The sequence below is a fragment of the Schistocerca nitens genome, chromosome 9, assembly GCF_023898315.1.
Source record: "Schistocerca nitens isolate TAMUIC-IGC-003100 chromosome 9, iqSchNite1.1, whole genome shotgun sequence".
Classification (NCBI taxonomy): domain Eukaryota; kingdom Metazoa; phylum Arthropoda; class Insecta; order Orthoptera; family Acrididae; genus Schistocerca; species Schistocerca nitens.
Window position 1 is genome coordinate 140,458,422 of NC_064622.1, and position 22,669 is coordinate 140,481,090.

Here is a 22,669-nt window from a genome sequence, read left to right on the forward strand (position 1 = left end):
TATTTCTATGATATTCTCGGTATGTGAAATGGTTCCATTATACAACTTCAATTATTGGGAAATGCAAACCTGTGACATACTAACATAAATGTCAATATGGGGTTAGGAGAGTACATTATTAACCAGCTTACACATAGAAAATAGCAACCGTAAATTTATAATTTACCAGAAAATCTCCTTTACTGATACATTTATGCCAGCTCCCTCTCAACATCCAACAGACTACAAAGTTGTAGCATTCCAGTACATGAGCCACCGTCTCCTTTATATCCCCATATCCCAAGAAAACATTGACCAGGAACTTAATACAATAAAACCAGTAGTTACAAATAATTAATTTGAATTCAACATTATTTACAACACACTCAATAAAAAAGAAGAAGGAATATATAAGAAGCAAGCCACATCTCTTGCATCCAGAGATCAACATAGACAAGACAGATGAAATGGTGTAGTTTTTTTTATACGTAAAATTTCCAGTAGGACACGCAACATTTTAAAAGTGAAGGGTTCAAAAATGGCTCTGAGCACTATGGGACTTAACTTCTTAGGTCATCAGTCCACTAGAACTTAGAACTACTTAAACCTAACAAACCTAAGGACATCACACACATCCATGTCCGAGGCAGGATTCGAACCTGCGACCGTAGCGGTCGCGCGGTTCCAGACTGTAGCGCCTAAAGGTGAAGGGTTTCAATATGTTTCTCTATGTCCCACAGTCATTAGGTAGATGAGTCTTCACTTCAAGAGACAAGCAGCTGGCCATAAGGAAAAGTGAAGTTTATAAGATCAACTAGAAAGTGTGTCAGTCCTGCTGTATTCGACAAACCGAGAAGACAAAATCTATACTAGACACCGAGAACACCACAGAAGCTGGACATTGCTTGCACTGAAACCACAATTACATAATCGATGTAGAAGTCTTGACATAGAGAGGAAGGGTGTTAGTCTCACTCAATCAGAAATATTAGAAATTAAAAAAAAACAGATGGGTGTAGCCTAGGGTGTCCATTTCATTTTCATTAAAATGGATCATTATGATAAGTTTAGGAACAAATCTGGAACAGTTAAGGAAGGAAATGGGATACAAATTGTACTGACAAAATTTAATGGACATAGAAATTTACCTTTGTATCATGTATGCACTCATGTGATCACAAAAGACGTTTTATAGTTATTCTGCTGCGCTGTCACTGTACTTTACACTTTTATGTATTTTATCAAAAACTGCGTTTTTGGTTGAACGTTCATACGATATTTCTTCGTCTTGACATGATTCACAATTTCAGACTTTCCTCCGTGTCCAAATGCAAAGTTGTATTTGCATAATGCACATCTACAGTTTCTTCATAGCAAGTGATAAAAGCAAACTCACTTTTTATACCGTTAATAAAATTACACTTCCTTTTTGACATCAGGAAACAGTGAACATGAATTGATGCTACCAACACCGCAAAACTTTAACAGTAAATAAACAAAGTTCGTAGAGTAAGTGGCACTTGCAAACGTATATATTTCCACTAGACGTAGTACATTGCAAATCAAACATCCGGTAGCGTAAAATACTTAAGTCTAGTGGAATGACAGAAAAGTGGGAAATTTGATCGTCCTCCAAGAAAACTTTCGACACAGGACATTTTCGAAAGTTATGGACTGTGCTGGGAAAAACGGGACGAATGGGCAACTCTAGTGTAGCTCCACATTTACCATTTAATGAGCAAACCCAGTTCAGTTGTTCACGCCTTCATCCATAAGTAGCTAATGACTCAAATTCCCATTCCTGTGCCAACATCTCAGCTCCAACGTATGTTTATTACTAGATATTGTAAAAGATGTCCTAACGAAAGTTGTAGAAAACAAATGTAACTTCATCAAAATTTGCAATACAGGTATTTTTTATAGCTCAAGGATTAATAGATTAAGAAGTTGATGTACATGTTCACCTGCTGGAAGCCCTAGAAATTAACAAATATCTGGCTCACAGTCCAGATCTAATCCGAAATGACCAGACACAGCTCAACACTTCTCCTCTCCTAAACTTCATATAATCATCTCTGTTGTTCATTACTTCCCACACTGTCTGTTCCTACATTTTCCCATTTTCCTGTACTCATTAAGTTCTTTTGTTTTATTGAAGTTGTCTATGTGTTCCATATAGACCATAGTTTCAATTTTAAGACTTTCTTTTAACTGGTACTTGTATTACTGTCCATGTTTAACACCTCTTGCAGTTGTCTCACAAATATTGTTTATATTCTACTTGGTTCATTCATTTAAGGCAAACTGTTACGTAGCTAAAGTTTTGAATATAATCTCAATGTTAAAATGCAGTACTACCACACTCTCAAAGATTGCATTTACTGTATGTTCCCTCAAACTCCTCCAGTTTCCTGCATTTATTTATTTCTATTTATCTTATTGAAGTTGCTTAAGTTCTGTAGTTACATTGATAATTGTTTCTTCTTTTAATTGGTTTGTGTATCACTCTACATGTTTTATACCTCCTGATGTATCCTTGTCAAGTACTAATTTTATTTTATTTTATTGGTTTTGTCTATTAATAAAAACTGTTATGTAGGCATGCTGTTCCTATTTTGTGTTAAAGTTTTTCCTGTCTACTCCATTTTTATTTATTTACTGTTCAATTTTTTACTTTTTCATTGAATTACCACAACATTGTCAAAGATGTTACTTACTGTATGTTTCTGCTTCAGTCTAGATGTGTTACTTTTCTTCCAATGTTGTTTGCAAACTTCGTAACTTCTTTGGTGACAATACTCAGTAAATATCTGAAGATGGCCTTGTAAGCAGAAAACCGGTTAACACAATAAAAGTAATATTGTAGAACAAAAGCGAACAGGTGCTTTTCATTTATTATTTATCTTTTCTTGGTCGCAATCTTTGGGATCACTTGTTTAATAGAAAATGAAATTTTAACCTGAAAGCTAGGTCATACACTAACAATACAGTTTATGAAACTAGGGGAGAGAAGCGATTCATTTAGTTTTTTAATTACTTTTGATACTGAAAACACCTGATGTTATGTTTCATTGGTGTCCTATATAATGACGTCATATTTTCTGATGCTTTATCGCGGTAAATTGTGCTAAAACCGATGCGTTCTGATAAGATCATTAATGCATTACATCATTTAAACTACATAATTTCATAATAAAAAATGATAACTTCGTATTGCATGACATGTGGAATGTTTATATACAACACAACATGATGAAAAACAATGATAGAATAAGCTTATGCACTGGGATCGATATCTCTGAAATACGACCTCTGTGCCAAATTATATTACTTATTAAACCACACGAAGGATGGATATAATAATATGCAAGTACGAGTATAATTACAAATCTCTGATTTTGGACAAAAAATCGATCATGTACCAAAATCAAGTTATTTAGAAAATATATAAGATTTCGTATAGTAAACACACATGCTGCTACCACTGTAAGTTTGTTCTGCAACATTTAAAAATATGCATGGACTACTAAAAAAACTTACAAGATAAACTGCATTTGTGGACAAGCTTTGTTCTATCTATGTATAATGCATTAGAGAAACCAAAATACATAGATACACATGGGCTCTACTGCTGATCTTACAGCTTAAAGTGTGCTCATCGAAGAGAATAGTTTGATCTTTACGCTAAAGTACATATACATTCACACAGGGAAAACTACATGGCATTTCGATGAAATTGCGTACAGAACACTAGTAATACGGAGTTGTATAGGTAAGAAATCAGGGTTGCTGTGTGTTTAACTACTTTTCAAAGTGAGCCAAACAATATACGCTGACTCCATGATATGGTAATAACTTTATCTTGCAATATTAAATGTTTGTCGCTTTCTGCTGATACTGTTAACTTATGCTCTCACATAGTGCAGATTACATGACACTCCACCCTACATACATGCTCTTGTTATAGCAAAACTGTAACCAACTGCGCTAGGTTAGAACACAGTTGTAATAAATTGCTTCAGACAGCACTATATTGCCACAAAACTGTAGCGAATTGCTCTTACTATGCTACAGCAAAATTCTGTCATAGAAAAATTGTAATAAATTTCACCATACATCATGTTGCAGCAAAATCGCAAGAAATGCTCTATTCATCGCATTGATGCAGCAAAGTGGTAACAGATTACCCATGTTCTAGCAAAATTTTAACAAACCACTCTATAAATCTTCATGTTACCACAAAATTGTAACAAACTGTTCCAAGTTGCATCAAAATTGTAACAGTTTCCACACATTGCTATGTTACAGAAAAAATTCAATGAACTGCCCTTTTTATATCTAATTTATAATAAATTACTCCATACATCCTCATGTTGCAATAAAATTGTAACAGGCTGCCCCATAAATCATGTTACAGCGAAATTGTAAGCAATTACACCATTTATTGGCATGTTACATGTTGAAACGTCCCCTTAGAAAAATTAATGAATTACTGTGCTGATAAACCTCTTACGTTATTTGCTTTTCAAACAGCTGAACAAAACTGAACGTTCTCAGACATTACTCTCTTTACTTATTCTGATCAACACTAAACTGACACACAATATTTTTAGCGCAACGCAGTGTGACTTTTAATAATCCCTACAAAAGAATGGCCCTGACTAACAATAACCTATACCTTTCACAAATCACTTACCTCACAAAAATCTTCGTTACTCGAACTACTGCAATACAGCGAGCGCCACTACTGCCAGCTAAATAAAAGATTCAAACTACTGAAGGCACTAACTTCTGATAGACATAGTTAGCAAATGAAAGATTTTGATAGAGAATAAACAATGTATTTACCTTAATAGTGCTCAAAAGTCATAATATATATAGCAGCTCATGACATCCAGTCTTACAAATGTACTGTCTCTGATGGACACACGTCCAGATCATCCGCTCTCAAAATTCCACCATCTCTCTCCCCACATCAACCACTGCTGGCGGCTCACCTCCAACTGCGCAACGCTACGAACTGTTAACAGCCAACAGCCCAACACTACAATAGCGAATATTACAACAATGCCACCCAGCCACAGACTGCACACAGCACAGCCAGTGATTTTCATACAGAGCGCTACGTGGCGTTACCAATATAAAAACCTAAACAGCCTACTTACAATGTTGCCTTGGCCCATGCATTGCTTTGTTACAGAAAAAGTGCCCGTATGGGGCCAGGAGAGTGAAATACAAGAAGCCATCAAAAAGTTTCCGTTGGAAGGCTATACAATCCAGAATAGGTATGCCAATTAGACAAAATAGCTCTGAGCATTGAGACAATCGTCCAAAAGACCCACCAGGTTGAAAATAACCGTTTGGCGAAAGACCGTGTACTGCTGCATGAGGAAACTCGTAACTGCCTGCTACACATCCTCGACCAACAGGAATCATTGACTCTTCAAGGGCCTTCTTAGGGGACTGCAGGAGTGATTCGCGCTTGGGGAGAGATCATCACTATAGGGCGAGTGTCCGAATGTCTCCCACTTGACTCTGTAATTGATGAGGCTTGCCTCCCAGATCGACCAGCGTCTCGTGTCGAATCGCACACCACCCCAGACATGCTGCTCTATACATATTCTTCATTCCCCGATGTTTGTCCTTCAGCAGGAAAGAAAAGGATAACAGCTCGTTGGTTCTGTTTCGGCCTATCTGGTAAGAGCGTCGCCATAATTCACTTTCCCAGATTTACTTCGCGCATGTTGGAAAGGCATGAATGTCACATTTATCAGTTGCCTACATGTCGGTGCTTACATACCCATAACTGATTCATAAAATTACTACACCAAGAAGAAATGCAGATGATAGACGGGTATTCATTGGACAAATATATTATACTAGAAATGACATGTGATTACATTTTCATGCAATTTGGGTGCATAGATCCTGAGAAATCAGTACCAAGAACAACCACCTCTGGCCGTAATAACGGCCTTGATACGCCTAGGCATTGACTCAAACAGAGCTTGGATGGCGTGTACAGGTACAGCTGCCCAAGCAGCTGCAACACGATACGACAGTTCGTCAAGAGTAGGGACTGGCGTATTGTGACGAGCCAGTTGCTCGGCCACCATTGACCAGACGTTTTCAATTGGTGAGAGATCTGGAGAATGCGCTGGCCAGGGCAGCAGTCGAACATTTTCTGTGTCCAGAAAGGCCCGTACAGGACCTGCAACATGCGGTCGTGCATTATCCTGCTGAAATGTAGGGTTTCGCAGGGATCGAATGAAGGGTAGAGCCACGGGTCGTAACACATCTGAAATGTAACGTCCACTGTTCAAAGTGCCGTCAATGCGAACAAGAGGTGACCGAGACGTGTAACCGATGGCATCACGCCGAGTGATACGCCAGTATGGCAATGACGAATACACGCGTCCAATGTGCGTTCACCGCGATGTCGCCAAACACGGATGCGACCATCATGATGCTGTACACAGAACCTGGATTCAGCCGAAAAAATGACGTTTTGCCATTCGTGCACCCAGGTTCGTCATCGAGGTCACTATCGCAGGCCTTCCTGTCTGTGGCGCAGCCTCAAGGATAACCGCAGCCGTCGTCTCCGAGCTCGTAGTCCATGCTGCTGCAAACGTCGTCGAACTGTTCGTGGAGATGGTTGTTGTCTTGCAAACGTCCCCATCTGTTGACTCTGGGATCGAGACGTGGCTGCACGATCCGTTACAGCCATGCGGATAAGATGCCTGTCATCTCGACTGCTAGTGATACGAGGCCGTTGGGATCCAGCACGGCGTTCCGCATTACCCTCCTGAACCCACCGATTCCATATTCTGCTAACAGTTATTCGATTTCGACCAACGCGAGCAACAATGTTGCGATACGATAAACCGCAATCGCGATAGGCTACAATCCGACCTTTATCAAAGTCGGAATCGTGATGATACGCATTTCTCCTCCTTATACGAGGCATCACAACAACGTTTCACCAGGCAACGGCGGTCAACTGCTGTTTGTGTATGAGAAATCGGTTGGAAACTTTCCGCATGTCAGCACGTTGTAGGTGTCGCCACCGGCGCCAACCTTGTGTGAATGCTCTGAAAACCTAATCATTTGCATATCACAGCATCTTCTTCCTGTCGGTTAAATTTGTCGTCTGTAGCACGTCATCTTCGTGGTGTAGCAATTTTAATGGCGAGTAATGTACGCCGGCCACGGTGGTCTCGCGGTTCTAGGCGCGCAGTCCGGAACCGTGCGACTGCTACGGTTGCAGGTTCGAATCCTGCCTCGGGCATGGATGTGTGTGATGTCCTTAGGTTAGTTAGGTTTAAGTAGTTCTAAGTTCTAGGGGACTTATGACCACAGCAGTTGAGTCCCATAGTGCTCAGAGCGATTTGAACCATTTGAGTAATGTACATTTCAGCAACGACCTCAAACAAAAATATTTTGATGGCCCTTGTAGCAACAAAGAAGAAACGTGAGGCAAAAGGATCAGTAGTGACACCAGCACCCACAGCACACGTGTGTGATACCTACCATGTGTTTTGGTAATCGATACAGAAAGTGAGGTTGAACGCAGGGATGTAGAGGGAGTGATAAAGCTATGAGGGAATGGGGTGGAGAGGGGAGCAGGAATGCATCTTTGATGTTTGATCATAAGTTGATGATTGTGTGCCGTTGCAGTGTGTGTGACGATGCTGCGTCGGCTGGCATTGCTGCTTGTGCTGGAGCTGACGGCCTGGGATGTGGCGTCAGCCGGTGAAGCACTGGTGCAGAAGTGCTGCGGCCAGCAACAGCTCCTGGACGCCGGACACGTGTGTCGCAGAGCAGGAGCAGACGTCAGCTGGGACGACGGAGGCGACCCCTGGTGGTGGCTTCCCAAGAACTCTGTCAGTCCCAGTGAGTCCTGCTGCTGCCCACTGCCGCATGTTGTCCAGCTCTTCACATCGCCGTGGATGCTGCATAAACTATGAAATTATAGGTTTTTCCAAAAATATTCATCCCATTTCATCAATGGGTATATTTCAACATACCCATATGACTATAAAGTTTTTGTATTCAATGGAACCACCCAATTCTTTAAGGGCACCGCCACCTTACGGAGTCCAGAATGAGAGTTTCACTCTGCAGCGGAGTGTGTGCTGATATGAAACTTCCTGGCAGATTAAAACTGTGTGCCGGACCGAGACTCGAACTCGGGACCTTTGCCTTTCGCAGACAAGTGTTCTACAATCTGAGTTACCCAAGCACGACTCACGCCCCGTCCTCACCGCTTCACTTCTGGCAGTACCTCGTCTCCTACCTTCCAAACTTTACAGAAGCTCTCCTGCGAACCTTGCAGAACTAGATTCCTGAAAGAAAGGATATTGCGGAGACATGGCTTAGCCACAGCCTGGGGGATGTTTCCGGAATGAGATTTTCACTCTGCAGCGGAGGGTGCGCGGGGCGTGAGTCGTGCTTGGGTAGCTCAGATAGTAGAGCACTTGCCCGCGAAAGGCTAAGGTCCCGAGTTCGAGTCTCGGTCCGGCACACAGTTTTAATCTGCCAGAAAGGTTCACCTCAAGGAGTGTTTCAGAATTTATTATGAAACCCTCGCTATCCTTTACAATGCCATCCTCTACACGATTTACTTCCCAGAGCCGTGGAAAGCATTCAGAGTCCTCCACTTTCTCACACTACCGACCCGTCCACCTCACGTCAGTCTTCACGAGGAACCTTGATAACGTCCTCATCCAACTAATCCATCAACGTCTTTTAACATTCGTAACAGACCACAACATTTACTGTGGCTTTCGTACCAGCTATTGGATTAACGAATAACTTTCGTACTGCATGACTTCACCTTCCAACTATTAATTAAATAAAAGTCCGCCATATTAGTCTCCCTTGATATCCAATAAACTTTTTGGCCAGAAATGCTGTTCTGGACTGCTCTTCAGCGAGAAACGTTTGCATTCCTATTTAACTATACTCACTTTATAGCATGCTCCCTTCACAACCGTGTTACATGTATTACACACATGGTTCCACAACTTTCACCCTACCACCACCGTGACTCAAGGCACTGTCAAGTTCCCCGTCCATTACACCCTGTACAATGTAGACGCTCCCAGATCAATCCCTTCCCTCACGAATCTCATGCAGTATGCTGACGTCATCGCTTGCCTGGCTCCCTTCATACCCTCCAGTTTGTCCATCATCCCTTCAACATCACTTTAAGCTTCTGATCGTGTGCAGTAATATGCGGAAAGTGCAAGTAAGTCCACAGAAAAGCCAACCCACCATAAACCTACTGCAATGCCCTGCTCATCGAGCTAATCCCGGTGAGAGTGCCCCTGACAGTAGGCAGGCCAAAATTACTAATCGCTGCAAGTTCCTATTTTGGTATCTACTTCTAAATCCTACAAACTACTAACTAACCTACGTCAAGTGCGGTGCTGTCATAATCGGGGTGAGCGTCGTACAGATTTACAACCCTGTATCTGCCACACACCCATCTCTCTCACTAACACAGTTAAGTATTTAAGACCAACCATTGCCAGCAAACTAATATGAACTGCACATCTCCTTACATACCATACAAAGGCTGAAACTGATAACCCGACTCATACAGTTATAGTTGGTGGTGACTTTATCCTCGATATGTTGGCGAAAATACATGTTTAAATCCGGATGTACGAGTAAAACCTGATGCGAAATTGTGCTAAGCGCATCCTCAAAAAATTATTTCGAACATTTAGTTCATGAGCCCACGCGAATAGTAAACTGTTGTGAAAACACACTTGACCTCTTAGCAACAAATAATCCTTAATTGATAATGAGCATCAAACCGGATACAGGGATTAGTGAACACAGCGTTGTCGTAGCGAGACTCAATATTGCAACCCCCAAATCCTCCAAAATAAACGAAAAATATACCGCATCAAAAAGGCAGATAAAAATTCACTTGACGCCCTTCTGAGAGACAATCTCCACTTCTTCCAATTTAACAATGTAAGTGTGGATCAGATGTGACTTGAATTCAATGAAATAGTATCGGCAACGGTTGAGACACTTATTACAAATAAATTAACAAACGACGGTGTTGATACCACTTGGTACACAAAGCGGGTCAGAATTTTGTTGCAGAAACAACGAAAAAAGAATGCCAAGTTTAAATGAACGAAAAATCTCCAAGATTGGCGATCTTTTACGGAAACTCAGCGCGATGCTATGGATATACTATGACGACAGGGCTGCCAAAGCAGATTTACTGAACACAGCCTTTCGGAATTGCTGCACCAGAGAAGATGAAGTAAATGCTCCAGAATTCTAATCAGGAGCAGCTGCTAACATGAATAACGTAGAGGTAGTTATCCTCGGAGTAGTGAAGCAACTTCGAGAGTATGCTGATGCAATAGCTCCACACTTAACAATCACACACAACAGCTCTCTCGACTGAAGATCCATACTCAAAGACTGCAAAGTTGCACGCAAACATTCAAAAACGGTAGTAGGAGTAATTCACTAAGTCACAGGCCCCTATCATTAACGTCGATATGCAGCAGGATTTTCGAAGATAAATTGTGTTAGAACATTATGAATTACCTCGAAGAGAACGGTCTATTGACACACAGTCAACCTGGATTTAGAAAACATCGTTTTTGTGAAACACAGCTAGCTTTTTACTCACACAAGGTGTTAAGCGCTTTTGACAAGGGATTACAAACTGATTCTGTATTTCTAGATTTTCAGAAGGCTTTTGACGCCGTACCACACAAGCGGCTTGAAGCGAAGTTGCGTGATTTTGGAATGTGGTCTCAGTTATGTGACGGGATTCGTGATTTCCTGTCAGAGAGCTCACAGTTCGTAGTAATCGACAGGAAGTCGTCGATTAAAAAAGAAGTGATTTCTGGCGTTCCCCAAGGTAGTGTTATAGGTCCTCTGCTGTTCCTCACCTACATAAACGATTTAGGAAACAATTTGAGCAGCCGTCTTTGCAGATTTATCGTCTAGGAAGTCATCAGAAAATTTTAAAACATGTAAAACGACTTAGGGAAGATATCTGTGTGGTACGAAAATTGGCAATTGAAAAATGTGAGGTCATCCATATGATTGCTAAAAGGAATAATTTTAAACATCGATTACACGATAAATAAGTCAAATCTAAAGCCGCAAATCCAACTAAACTTCTAGGAATTACAGTTACGAACCACTTAAACTAGAAACAACACATAGAAAATGTTATGGGGAAGGCAGACCTAAGAACGCATTTCATTGGGAGAATGCTAAAAAGTGTAACAGATCTACTAAAGAGACTGCCTACATTACGCTTGTTCCGTGCTCTTTTGGAGTACTGCTGCGCGATCTGGGATCCTTACCAGATAGGATTAACGGAATACATCGAGAAAGTTCAGAGAAGAGCAGCACGTTTTGTATTATCGTGAAATAGAAGAGAGAGTGTCCCTGACAATGATAAACGATTTCGGGTGGACATGATTAAAACAATGGCGTTTTTATTTGCGGCGGAATATTCTCGCGAAATTTCAATCAAAAACTTTATCCTCCAAATGCGAAAATATTTTGTTGACGCTGACCTACATGGGTCGAAACGATTACAATAAAAAAAAGGGAAATCATAGCTTGCAGGGAAAGATATAGGTGTTTGTTTTTTCCGCGTGCTCTTCGAGATTGGAATAATAGGGAATTACTGCGAAGGTAGTTCGATGAATACTCCGCCAGGCACTTAAGTGTGATTTGCAAAGTAGCCATGCAAATGTAGACGAACTAATAACAGGACGTTCCTGGGGTATTATATTTCTCTACCATTACGCTCAACTATAAACCCCTCTCATCCATCACATTCCACCTAATGCTAACATTTCCTGGATCTCTACCTCAGCTAAATGCTGGAAATCCTTTGAAATCTTAGAATGACAAACACTCTGTGTCGCCCATCGCATCTCCCAACCCACCTTAACCAACATCCTAGGAAACTGTAGTCGATATTACATTTCTCATTAATGACGAGTACGTTGAGTACATCTTTCCGGCCTGCGTTTTGCAAATACATCTTCAAGCTCTCAGCTCCTTTTCCACTTATTGTAGTTTAACTACAAGTAATTACACAATGGGTTTGCAAGCTTAATGTGTTTATAGAAATGTTATCAATAGCAGCATTGCTGTTTTCCATACCTCTGAATGTAAAAGGTACGAAGGAGAGTTATAGTCTATGAGCTGACAGGAGCCTTAAAGAGTAGCTGTAGATTAAAACTACATTAGGCTACAGTGTACACGTTTCTACCCCACTAACCGCGTGATTTGGCCGGAGTTGGCTATGACTAAGCAGCTCGTGCATGTGCAGAATGTGTGCAAAACAGCCACCTTGCAAGTCCCCTAGACCTGCGTTTCTCAACCTTTTTTTTTTTCTTTGGTGGTAAAGCTCGCTCCAAAGTTACGCGACACCACTGCATGTGATTTTTTTCATGTGTTGTTGTTGCGGTCGTCAGTCCTGAGACTGGTTTGATGCAACTCTCCATGCTACTCTATCCTGTGCAAGTTTCTTCATCTCCCAGTAGCTACCGCAACCTACACCCTTCTGAATCTGCTTAGAATATTCATCTCTTGGTCTCCCTCTACGATTTTTAACCTCCACGCTGCCCTCCAATAATAAATTGGTGATCCCTTGATGCCTCAGAACATGTCCTACCAACCGATCCCTTCTTCTAGTCAAGTTGTGCCACAAACTCCTCTTCTTCCCAATTCTGTTCAGTACCTCCTCATTAGTTATGCGATCTACCCATCTAATCTTCAGCATTCTTCTGTAGCACCACATTTCAAAAGCTTCTAATCTCTTCTTGTCCAAACTATTTACCGTCCATGTTTCACTTCCATACATGGCTACACTCCATACAAATACTTTCAGAAACGACTTCCTGACACTTAAGTCTATACTCGACGTTAACAAATTTCTCTTCTTCAGAAACGCTTTCCTTGCCATTGCCAGTCTACATTTTATATCCTCTCTACTTCGACCATCATCAGTTATTTTACTCCCTAAATAGCAAAACTCCTTTACTACTTTAAGTGTCTCATTTCCTAATCTAATTCCCTCAGCATCCCTCGATTTAATTTGACTACATTCCATTGCCCACGTTTTGCTTTTGTTGATGTTCATCTTATATCCTCCTTTCAAGACACTGTCCATTCCGTTCAACTGCTCTTCCAAGTCCTTTGCTGTCTCTGACAGAATTACAATGTCATCGGCGAACCTCAAAGTTTTTATTTCTTCTCCATGGATTTTAATACCTACTCCGAATACTTCTTTTGTTCCCTTTACTGCTTGCTGAATATACAGATTGAATAACATCGGGGAGACGCTACAACACTGTCTCACTCCCTTCCCAACCACTGCTTCCCTTTCATGTCCCTCGACTCTTATAACTGCCATCTGGTTTCTGTACAAATTGTAAATAGCCTTTCGCTCCCTGTATTTTACCCCTGCCACCTTCAGAATTTGAAAGAGAGTATTACACTCAACATTGTCAAAAGCTTTCTCTAAGTTTGCAAATGCTAGAAACGTAGGTTTGCATTTCCTTAATCTATTTTCTAAAATTAGTCGTAGGGTCAGTATTGCCTCACGTTTTCCAGTATTTCTACGGAATCCAAACTGATCTTCCCCGAGGTCGGCTTCTACCAGTTTTTCCATTCGTCTGTAAAGAATTCGCGTTAGTATTTTCCAGCTGTGACTTGTTGAACTGATAGTTCGGTAATTCTCACATCTGTCAACACCTGCTTTTTATGCGATTGGAATTATTATATTCTTCTTGAAGTCTGGGGGTATTTCGGCTGTCTCATACATCTTGCTCACCAGATGGTAGTGTTTTCTCAGGACTGGCTCTCCCAAGGACGTCAGTAGTTCTAATGGAATGTTGTCTACTCCCGGGGCCTTGTTTCGACTCAAGTCTTTCAGTGCTCTGTCAAACCCTTCACGCAGTATCATATCTCCCGTTTCATCTTCATCTACATAGTCTCCCATTTCCATAATATTGTCCTCAAGTACATCACCCTTGTATAGACCCTCTATATACTCCTTCCACCTTTCTGCTTTCCCTTCTTTGCTTAGAACTGGGTTTCCATCTGAGTTCTTGATATTCATACAAGTGGTTCTCTTCTCTCCAAAGGTCTCTTTAATTTTCCTGTAGGCAGTATCTATCTTACCCCTAGTGAGATATGCCTCTACAGCCTTACATTTGTCCTCTAGCCATCCCTGCTTAGCCATTTTGCACTTCCTGTCGATCTCATTTTTGAGACGTTTGTATTCATTTTGCCTGCTTCATTTACTACGTTTTTATATTTTCGTCTTACATCAATTAAATTCAGTTTTTCTTCTGTTACCCAAGGATTTCTACTAGCCCTCGTCTTTTTACCTACCTGATCCTCAGCTACCTTCACTACTTCATCCCTCAAAGCTACCCATTCTTCTTCTACTGTATTTCTTCCCCCCATTCCTGTCAATTGTTCCCTTATGCTCTTCCTGAAACTCGGTACAGCCTCTGGTTCTTTCAGTTTATCCGGGTCCCATCTCCTTAAATTCCCACCTTTTCGCTGTTTCTTAAGTTTTGATCTACAGTTCATAACCAATAGATTGTGGCCAGAGTCCTCATCTGCCCCTGGAAATGTCTTACAATTTAAAACCTGGTTCCTAGATCTCTGTCTTAGCATTATATAATCTATCTGATACCTTCTTCCATGTATACAACCTTCTTTTATGATTCTTGAACCAAGTGTTAGCTATGATTAGGTTATGCTCTGTGCAAAATTCTACCAGCCGGCTTTCTCTTTTATTTCTTACCCCCAATCCATATTCACCTACTACGTTTCCTTCCCTCCCTTTTCCTACTAAAGAATTCCAGTCACCCATGACTATTAAATTTTCGTCTCCCTTCACTATGTGAATAATTTCTTTTATCTCATCATACATAGATGAAAAAACCAAACATATAAAGTACACACAGTAAATTTTTTTTAAAATCATGCAACGACTATGAGAAAAAAATTTACAAATTTATTATGGAAGACTCGTCAACAGGAAATTTTGAACATGAACATAAGACATGTAATAAAACAAACTTATTAAGCAGGAACATAAGTAACTACAATCATATAAAGCACATATACCACATATTTTGTTAATGTAAGAACACTACGACATACACACGTCAGAAACGGATTAGGTAGTAACACATGAACACAATACAAACTTATGAATCTCAAACAGGAGATAAAAAATAAATGTTAACATTAGAACTACAAAAAGTCATAAAACTAGTGAGATACTTGTCCCTAGGGTTTCTTGCAAAGTAGATCTATGCGTGTAAAAAATCATGACAAACGCACTCTCATCTCGTCTTCCACATGAAGGAGGCGACACCAGTAGCCACATTTTGTTGTCATCAGTGTAGAGAATCAGACTCGCATAAAGTAGGGCTTTGAGAAGGACAGTAAAAGAAATACTGCTTTATTAGCAATTTCCGGATTTTCACTTTCGGTTGAGGTCCATAAAACATCGACAGCATTTTCTTTCAATTTCGATCTGAGGACTATATCCAATAATACTTTCTATAAGTTGGCAAAAGCAAAACGAGGATAATGGAATGTAGTCAAATTAAATCGGGTGATGCTGAGGGGATTACATTAGGAAATGAGACACTTAAAGTAGTAAAGGAGTTTTGCTATTTAGGGAGCAAAATAACTGATGATAGTCGAAGTAGAGAGGATATAAAATGTAGACTGGCAATGGCAGGGAAATCGTTTCTGAAGAAGAGAAATTTGTTGACGTCGAGTATAGATTTAAGTGTCAGGAAGTCGTTTCTGAAAGTATTTGTATGGAGTGTAGCCATGTATGGAAGTGAAACATGGACGATAACTAGTTTGGACAAGAAGAGAATAGAAGCTTTCGAAATGTGGTGCCAAGGAAGAATGCTGAAGATTAGATGGGTAGATCACATAACTAATGAGGAGGTGTTGAATAGGATTGGGGAGAAGAGAAGTTTGTGGCACAACTTGACTAGAAGAAGGGATCGGTTGGTAGGACATGTTTTGAGGCATCAAGGGATCACAAATTTAGCATTGGAGGGCAGCGTGGAGGGTAAAAATCGTAGAGGGAGACCAAGAGATGAATACACTAAGCAGATTCAGAAGGATGTAGGTTGCAGTAGGTGCTGGGAGATGAAGACGCTTGCACAGGATAGAGTAGCATGGAGAGCTGCATCAAACCAGTCTCAGGACTGAAGACCACAACAACATCAAGTTGTCCTTTTTCGGAGCTGTTTAATTCTGCTTTCGATACATTTTCCTCATCAGGTGCATTCTACAACTGCCAGCCATAGTCGAGATCGAGGCAATGTGTTTGGATATCCACTTCTGTATTCAGGTCACTTGATGAGGTAAAACAGCTGGAAAAGCTGCTATGTCATTCTCTTCTATGGCCAAAATCCAAATGCCGAGTTTATTCGAAAATGAGCTGGTTTTGTCACTTGATGATATGGTCGTAAGTAGGGAGACAATACTGTTTTCAGAACACGTTGTGGGTTGCCTATATCAGGGGCACATATACATTCAGGGGCATACCTGTTGTTCTCTTTTGATTGAGAGGTCCCTAACCTATTGTTCTTCTAAGAGAATTATGACCCCCCTGGGGATAACCCATCCTTTCGATTGACAGGTACTTAGCCTACTGTTGCCCCACCCATACCCCTCCTCCTCCTCCTCCTCCTCCTCCCCCTCCTCCCACTCCATCCCTCTGGGAACCCTCCTCATCGATGCAAGCACACTTTTTATATCTATTTGATAGACTAATTAACTAAATAGATCAGTTAATTGACCCCCTCTGGCAAACTCCCCAGCCCTACACTCCCTTTCCCCACCTGGAAATTGGCAGGAAAAAGACTCAACTGATTGACCACTTGGATGGAAGTCGACTGCAGTGTATGGAATATTGTTTAAACAATTTAGGAAATGTGTGGGATGTTATTCATTTAAACAATTTATGAGATACAAGGTAGTGTATGGAATAAAGTTTATTTATTTACTTAAAGAATTTGCCAGGAAATCGATCACAGTGTGTGGAATATTGTTTAAACAATTTAAACAATGTTTGAAATATTGTTTATTTGAACAGTTTACGAGATACAAGGCGATGTTTGGAATATAGTTTATGTATTTAGTTAAAGAATTTGTCGGGAAATTGACTGCAGTGTATGGAATACTGTTTATTTAAACAATTTACAGGTTACAAGATGGTGTAGGGAATGAGGTTTGTTTAAAGAATTCGTCAGGAAATCGATTGCAGTTTTGAATATTTAAACAATTTTGGCGCTTTTGTTATTGTGATAGTGCATGGAAACGTTGAGTAGGTTTAGTTTATAATTGCAGTCAGAGTCAGGGATGTTAAGGCTCTTATTATTTGTTTTCCTCACCTTTCGAAACACATTGGTGTTTGAGCAGAGATGGGAAAACCATAACAATTACATATCTAAAATTTCATGATGTATTTCCAAACCCACCGTCACTTTCTGCATATGGACAAATTAATAGAATCTCAGAGACAAACTATTTTGTACACATCGAGAAACATACAGTAGTCACATTGCACTGATAGCTAAACCCTGCAAAAGTGGTCTACAGATCATGAATGGAATAAAGCGCAGTATAGTAGCCACTGTTTGGGGTCTCCTGTGAGTGTGTCCTTTGTCAGGGCACCACCGCGAAGGTCAAACTGCCCGATGCCCTAATTAAAGATCAGGTTACGAAATACCACTGACCACTGACTACATATCAGGCTCCTTTGATCCTGCAGCCCCCAAACAGAGCATCAAGTGGCAGGTGGTGGCATTCAGCTGATCAGGAAATAACATACTCACTTCCTGTCATTGTTTCTTGCTTCTACAGAATTGTATTCTTAGGGAACCCAGGCCCACAGGCTCATACACGCTTGGGATAGTCAGCAGACAGATATTTTGCTATTATTGACTGGGTCAGCTTTTCTGGCAATTCTTGAAAACACATCTCAGAATGTTGTTCAACCTCCTGGTATTCACCCCAGAGACATTTAAGTGCCCATTCCTCCTGAGGAAGACAGCACAGCTTTTGCGACTCTGCAATCTTTAACAGCTGTCCAGCAAGGTGACCAGAGGCTCCTCGCCTTGCAGCGGTACAGCTCCATCATGCTGGTGAAGGTTCGCGACCTGCTGGTGGATGGGGCAGCTGTTCACATGTGACCTGGTGGTGGTGGCTGGGTCGGAGGTAGAGGCATCAGGGGGGAGGGGAAGGGCGGAGAGGTGAATGAAATATCTTACTGCCCCCATTGACTGACAGGTCTCAGCAGGAATAGTTTGAGAGCAATATACCAAAATTCTTGTATGAATATCAAGAGCTCAGATGGAAACCTAGTTCTAAGCAAAGAAGGGAAAGCAGAAAGGTGGAAGGAGTATTTAGAGGGTCTATGCAAGGGCGATGTACTTGAGGACAATATCATGGAAATGGAAGAGGATGTAGATGAAGATGAAATGGGAGATACGATACTGCGTGAAGAGTTCGACAGAGCACTGAAAGACCTGAGTCCAAACAAGGCCCCGGGAGTAGACAACATTCCATTAGAACTACTGACGGCCTTGAGAGAGCCAGTTCTGACAAACCTCTACCATCTGGTGAGCAAGATGTATGAGACAGCCGAAATACCCTCAGACTTCAAGAAGAATATAATAATTCCAATCCCAAAAAAAGCAGGTGTTGACAAATGTGAAAATTACCGAACTATCAGTTTAATAAATCAAGGATGCAAAATACTAACGCGGATTCTTTACAGACGAATGGAAAAACTAGTAGAAGCCGACCTCGGGGAAGATCAGTTTGGATTCCGTAGAAATGTTGGGACACATGAGGCAATACTGACCCTACAACTTATCTTAGAAGCTAGATTAAGGAAAGGCAAACCTACGTTTCTAGCATTTGTAGACTTAGAGAAAGCTTTTGACAATGTTGACTGGAATACGCTCTTTCAAATTCTGAAGGTGGCAGGGGTAAAGTACAGTGAGCGAAAGGCTATTTACAATTTGTACAGAAACCAGATGGCAGTTATAAGAGTCGAGGGGCATGAAAGGGAAGCAGTGGTTGGGAAGGGAGTGAGACAGGGTTGTAGTCTCTCCCCGATGTTATTCAATTGGTATATTGAGCAAGCAGTGAAGGAAATAAAAGAAAAATTCGGGGTAGGTATTAAAATCCATGGAGAAGAAATAAAAACTTTGAGGTTCGCCGATGACATTGTAATTCTGTCAGAGACAGCAAAGGACTTGGAAGAGCAGTTGAATGGAATGGATAGTGTCTTGAAAGAAGGCTATAAGATGAACATCAACAAAAGCAAAACGAGGATAATGGAATGTAGTCGAATTAAATCGGGTGATGCTGAGGGAATTAGATTAGGAAATGAAACATTTAAAGTAGTAAAGGAATTTTGCTATTTGGGGAGCAAAATAACTGATGATGGTCGAAGTCGAGAGGATATAAAATGTAGACTGGCAATGGCAAGGAAAGCGTTTCTGAAGAAGAGAAATTTGTTAACATCGAGTATAGATTTAAGTGTCAGGAAGTCATTTCTGAAAGTATTTGTATGGAGTGTAGCCATGTATGGAAGTGAAACATGGACGATAACTAGTTTGGACAAGAAGAGAATAGAAGCTTTTGAAATGTGGTGCTACAGAAGAATGCAGAAGATTAGATGGGTAGATCACATAACTAATGAGGAGGTATTGAATAGGATTGGGGAGAAGCGAAGTTTGTGGCACAACTTGACTAGAAGAAGGGATCGGTTGGTAGGACATGTGTTGAGGCATCAAGGGATCACCAATTTAATATTGGAGGGCAGCGTGGAGGGTAAAAATCGTAGAGGGAGACCAAGAGATGAATACACTAAGCAGATTCAGAAGGATGTAGGTTGCAGTAGGTACTGGGAGATGAAGAAGCTTGCACAGGATAGAGTAGCATGGAGAGCTGCATCAAACTAGTCGCAGGACTGAAGACCACAACAACAACAACAACAACAACAACATACCAAAATTCTATGTGACTTACTTTCACTAGCATGACAAGGCAACCGACAGACATAAAGTAATTAGCGTTGGATGTCTGTAACTACACTCCTGGAAATTGAAATAAGAACACCGTGAATTCATTGTCCCAGGAAGGGGAAACTTTAGTGACACATTCCTGGGGTCAGATACATCACATGATCACACTGACAGAACCACAGGCAAATAGACACAGGCAGCAGAGCATGCACAATGTCGGCACTAGTACAGTGTATATCCACCTTTCGCAGCAATGCAGGCTGCTATTCTCCCATGGAGACGATCGTAGAGATGCTGGATGTAGTCCTGTGGAACGGCTTGCCATGCCATTTCCACCTGGCGCCTCAGTTGGACCAGCGTTCGTGCTGGACGTGCAGACCGCGTGAGACGACGCTTCATCCAGTCCCAAACATGCTCAATGGGGGACAGATCCGGAGATCTTGCTGGCCAGGGTAGTTGACTTACACCTTCTAGAGCACGTTGGGTGGCACGGGATACATGCGGACGTGCATTGTCCTGTTGGAACAGCAAGTTCCCTTGCCGGTCTAGGAATGGTAGAACGATGGGTTCGATGACGGTTTGGATGTACCGTGCACTATTCAGTGTCCCCTCGACGATCACCAGTGGTGTACGGCCAGTGTAGGAGATCGCTCCCCACACCATGATGCCGGGTGTTGGCCCTGTGTGCCTCGGTCGTATGCAGTCCTGATTGTGGCGCTCACCTGCACGGCGCCAAACACGCATACGACCATCATTGGCACCAAGGCAGAAGCGACTCTCATCGCTGAAGACGACACGTCTCCATTCGTCCCTCCATTCACGCCTGTCGCGACACCACTGGAGGCGGGCTGCACGATGTTGGGGCGTGAGCGGAAGACGGCCTAACGGTGTGCGGGACCGTAGCCCAGCTTCATGGAGACGGTTGCGAATGGTCCTCGCCGATACCCCAGGAGCAACAGTGTCCCTAATTTGCTGGGAAGTGGCGGTGCGGTCCCCTACGGCACTGCGTAGGATCCTACGGTCTTGGCGTGCATCCGTGCGTCGCTGCGGTCCGGTCCCAAGTCGACGGGCACGTGCACCTTCCGCCGACCACTGGCGACAACATCGATGTACTGTGGAGACCTCACGCCCCACGTGTTGAGCAATTCGGCGGTACGTCCACCCGGCCTCCCGCATGCCCACTATACGCCCTCGCTCAAAGTCCGTCAACTGCACATACGGTTCACGTCCACGCTGTCGCGGCATGCTACCAGTGTTAAAGACTGCGATGGAGCTCCGTATGCCACGGCAAACTGGCTGACACTGACGGCGGCGGTGCACAAATGCTGCGCAGCTAGCGCCATTCGACGGCCAACACCGCGGTTCCTGGTGTGTCCGCTGTGCCGTGCGTGTGATCATTGCTTGTACAGCCCTCTCGCAGTGTCCGGAGCAAGTATGGTGGGTCTGACACACCGGTGTCAATGTGTTCTTTTTTCCATTTCCAGGAGTGTATGTTATGATGGTTACGAATATGATTCCTGACCTGCAGCGGTAATCAGGCGTTTTTTCGTTGTGGCGAGATCCATTGACGAAAATTCAGTCTCCCACCTCTACAAGAAGAGGCAGCCATCGTAATGAAATCATCTGTATTACCCAATTTCTAAAGCGATGTGTAGTATTAAACTAATATTTACAGTTCCTCTGTCCTGACATTTGGCTACGTTAAGAGACTTTGTATGTCACGACATATGTGGATTTGACGACGTGAAGAGAGTTAGAAAGTGAGGAGGCATCCTGTGACAGAGATAGAGCATGCTCTTAGCTCTCCATCATCAGCTAAATATGAGTTTAATATTCTAGTCCTGTGATGCAGGATGTAATAGATACTGAGCTGATGAGAACAGACTTTTTTACCTGATGAGAGAATTCTTAAGGGAAGTACAGGCTTTGCCATAATGTTATACAGGATTTTCAAACTAAGAATCAGCATGTAACATTACTTTAGCGCTGTGAAAACACATGTATGCTCCGATTTCTTCTGTCCTCTTGTTTTTTCTTTGTTGTATTTTCATTCCCCATCCCAATATGGACAGAGGAGGGTTGTCAGCGGCACAGTTCGCCGCTCTTCAGCCGAGTGACAGTAGAAATAAAAATATGAAATGTGACGCATAAAAGGCGATTAAAAAGGGGGGCAGAAAAACACGATAAGGGAAGACAGTGGGGGTTAAAATAGACACATGCAAGGAGACATTCAGTGTGGGACAGTTAAAAAAGTCTGCATAAAGGTAAAAAAACACAGTTGGCGATTTGCAGAGCACATAAAATACGCTAAAGTCACATCCATAAGTTAAAAGTTGGCCACAGCAGTAAAACACATCAGAACGATGACACTTTAAAACCACTGCATGAAAAGGAGCACACATGATGATGAATAAATGATGAATAAATACTGCTGGGAGGGACCTGCTGAGGGAGGGCAGGCCTGTGGAAAATCAGGGAGAGGAGGGTGTATCGGGGGAGGGGGCTGGAGTGGGTGGAATGAGGGCAAAGGGAGATTGGGGTCGGACTAAGGGGCAGGAGAGAGGCTGGATGGGAGAGGAAGAGGGAAGGCA

The 22,669-nt window shown here is 42.0% G+C and overlaps 1 protein-coding gene across 1 annotated transcript in view; it reads left to right on the top strand.

The window, feature by feature from the left end:
- LOC126204057 (uncharacterized) overlaps positions 1-22,669 on the top strand; it is a 71,545-nt gene that overhangs the window by 5,123 nt on the left and 43,753 nt on the right. The window contains exon 2 of the mRNA XM_049938480.1: positions 7,657-7,872. Coding sequence (XP_049794437.1) covers positions 7,657-7,872 — 216 coding nt within the window. The remainder of the gene's footprint in view (positions 1-7,656; positions 7,873-22,669) is intronic.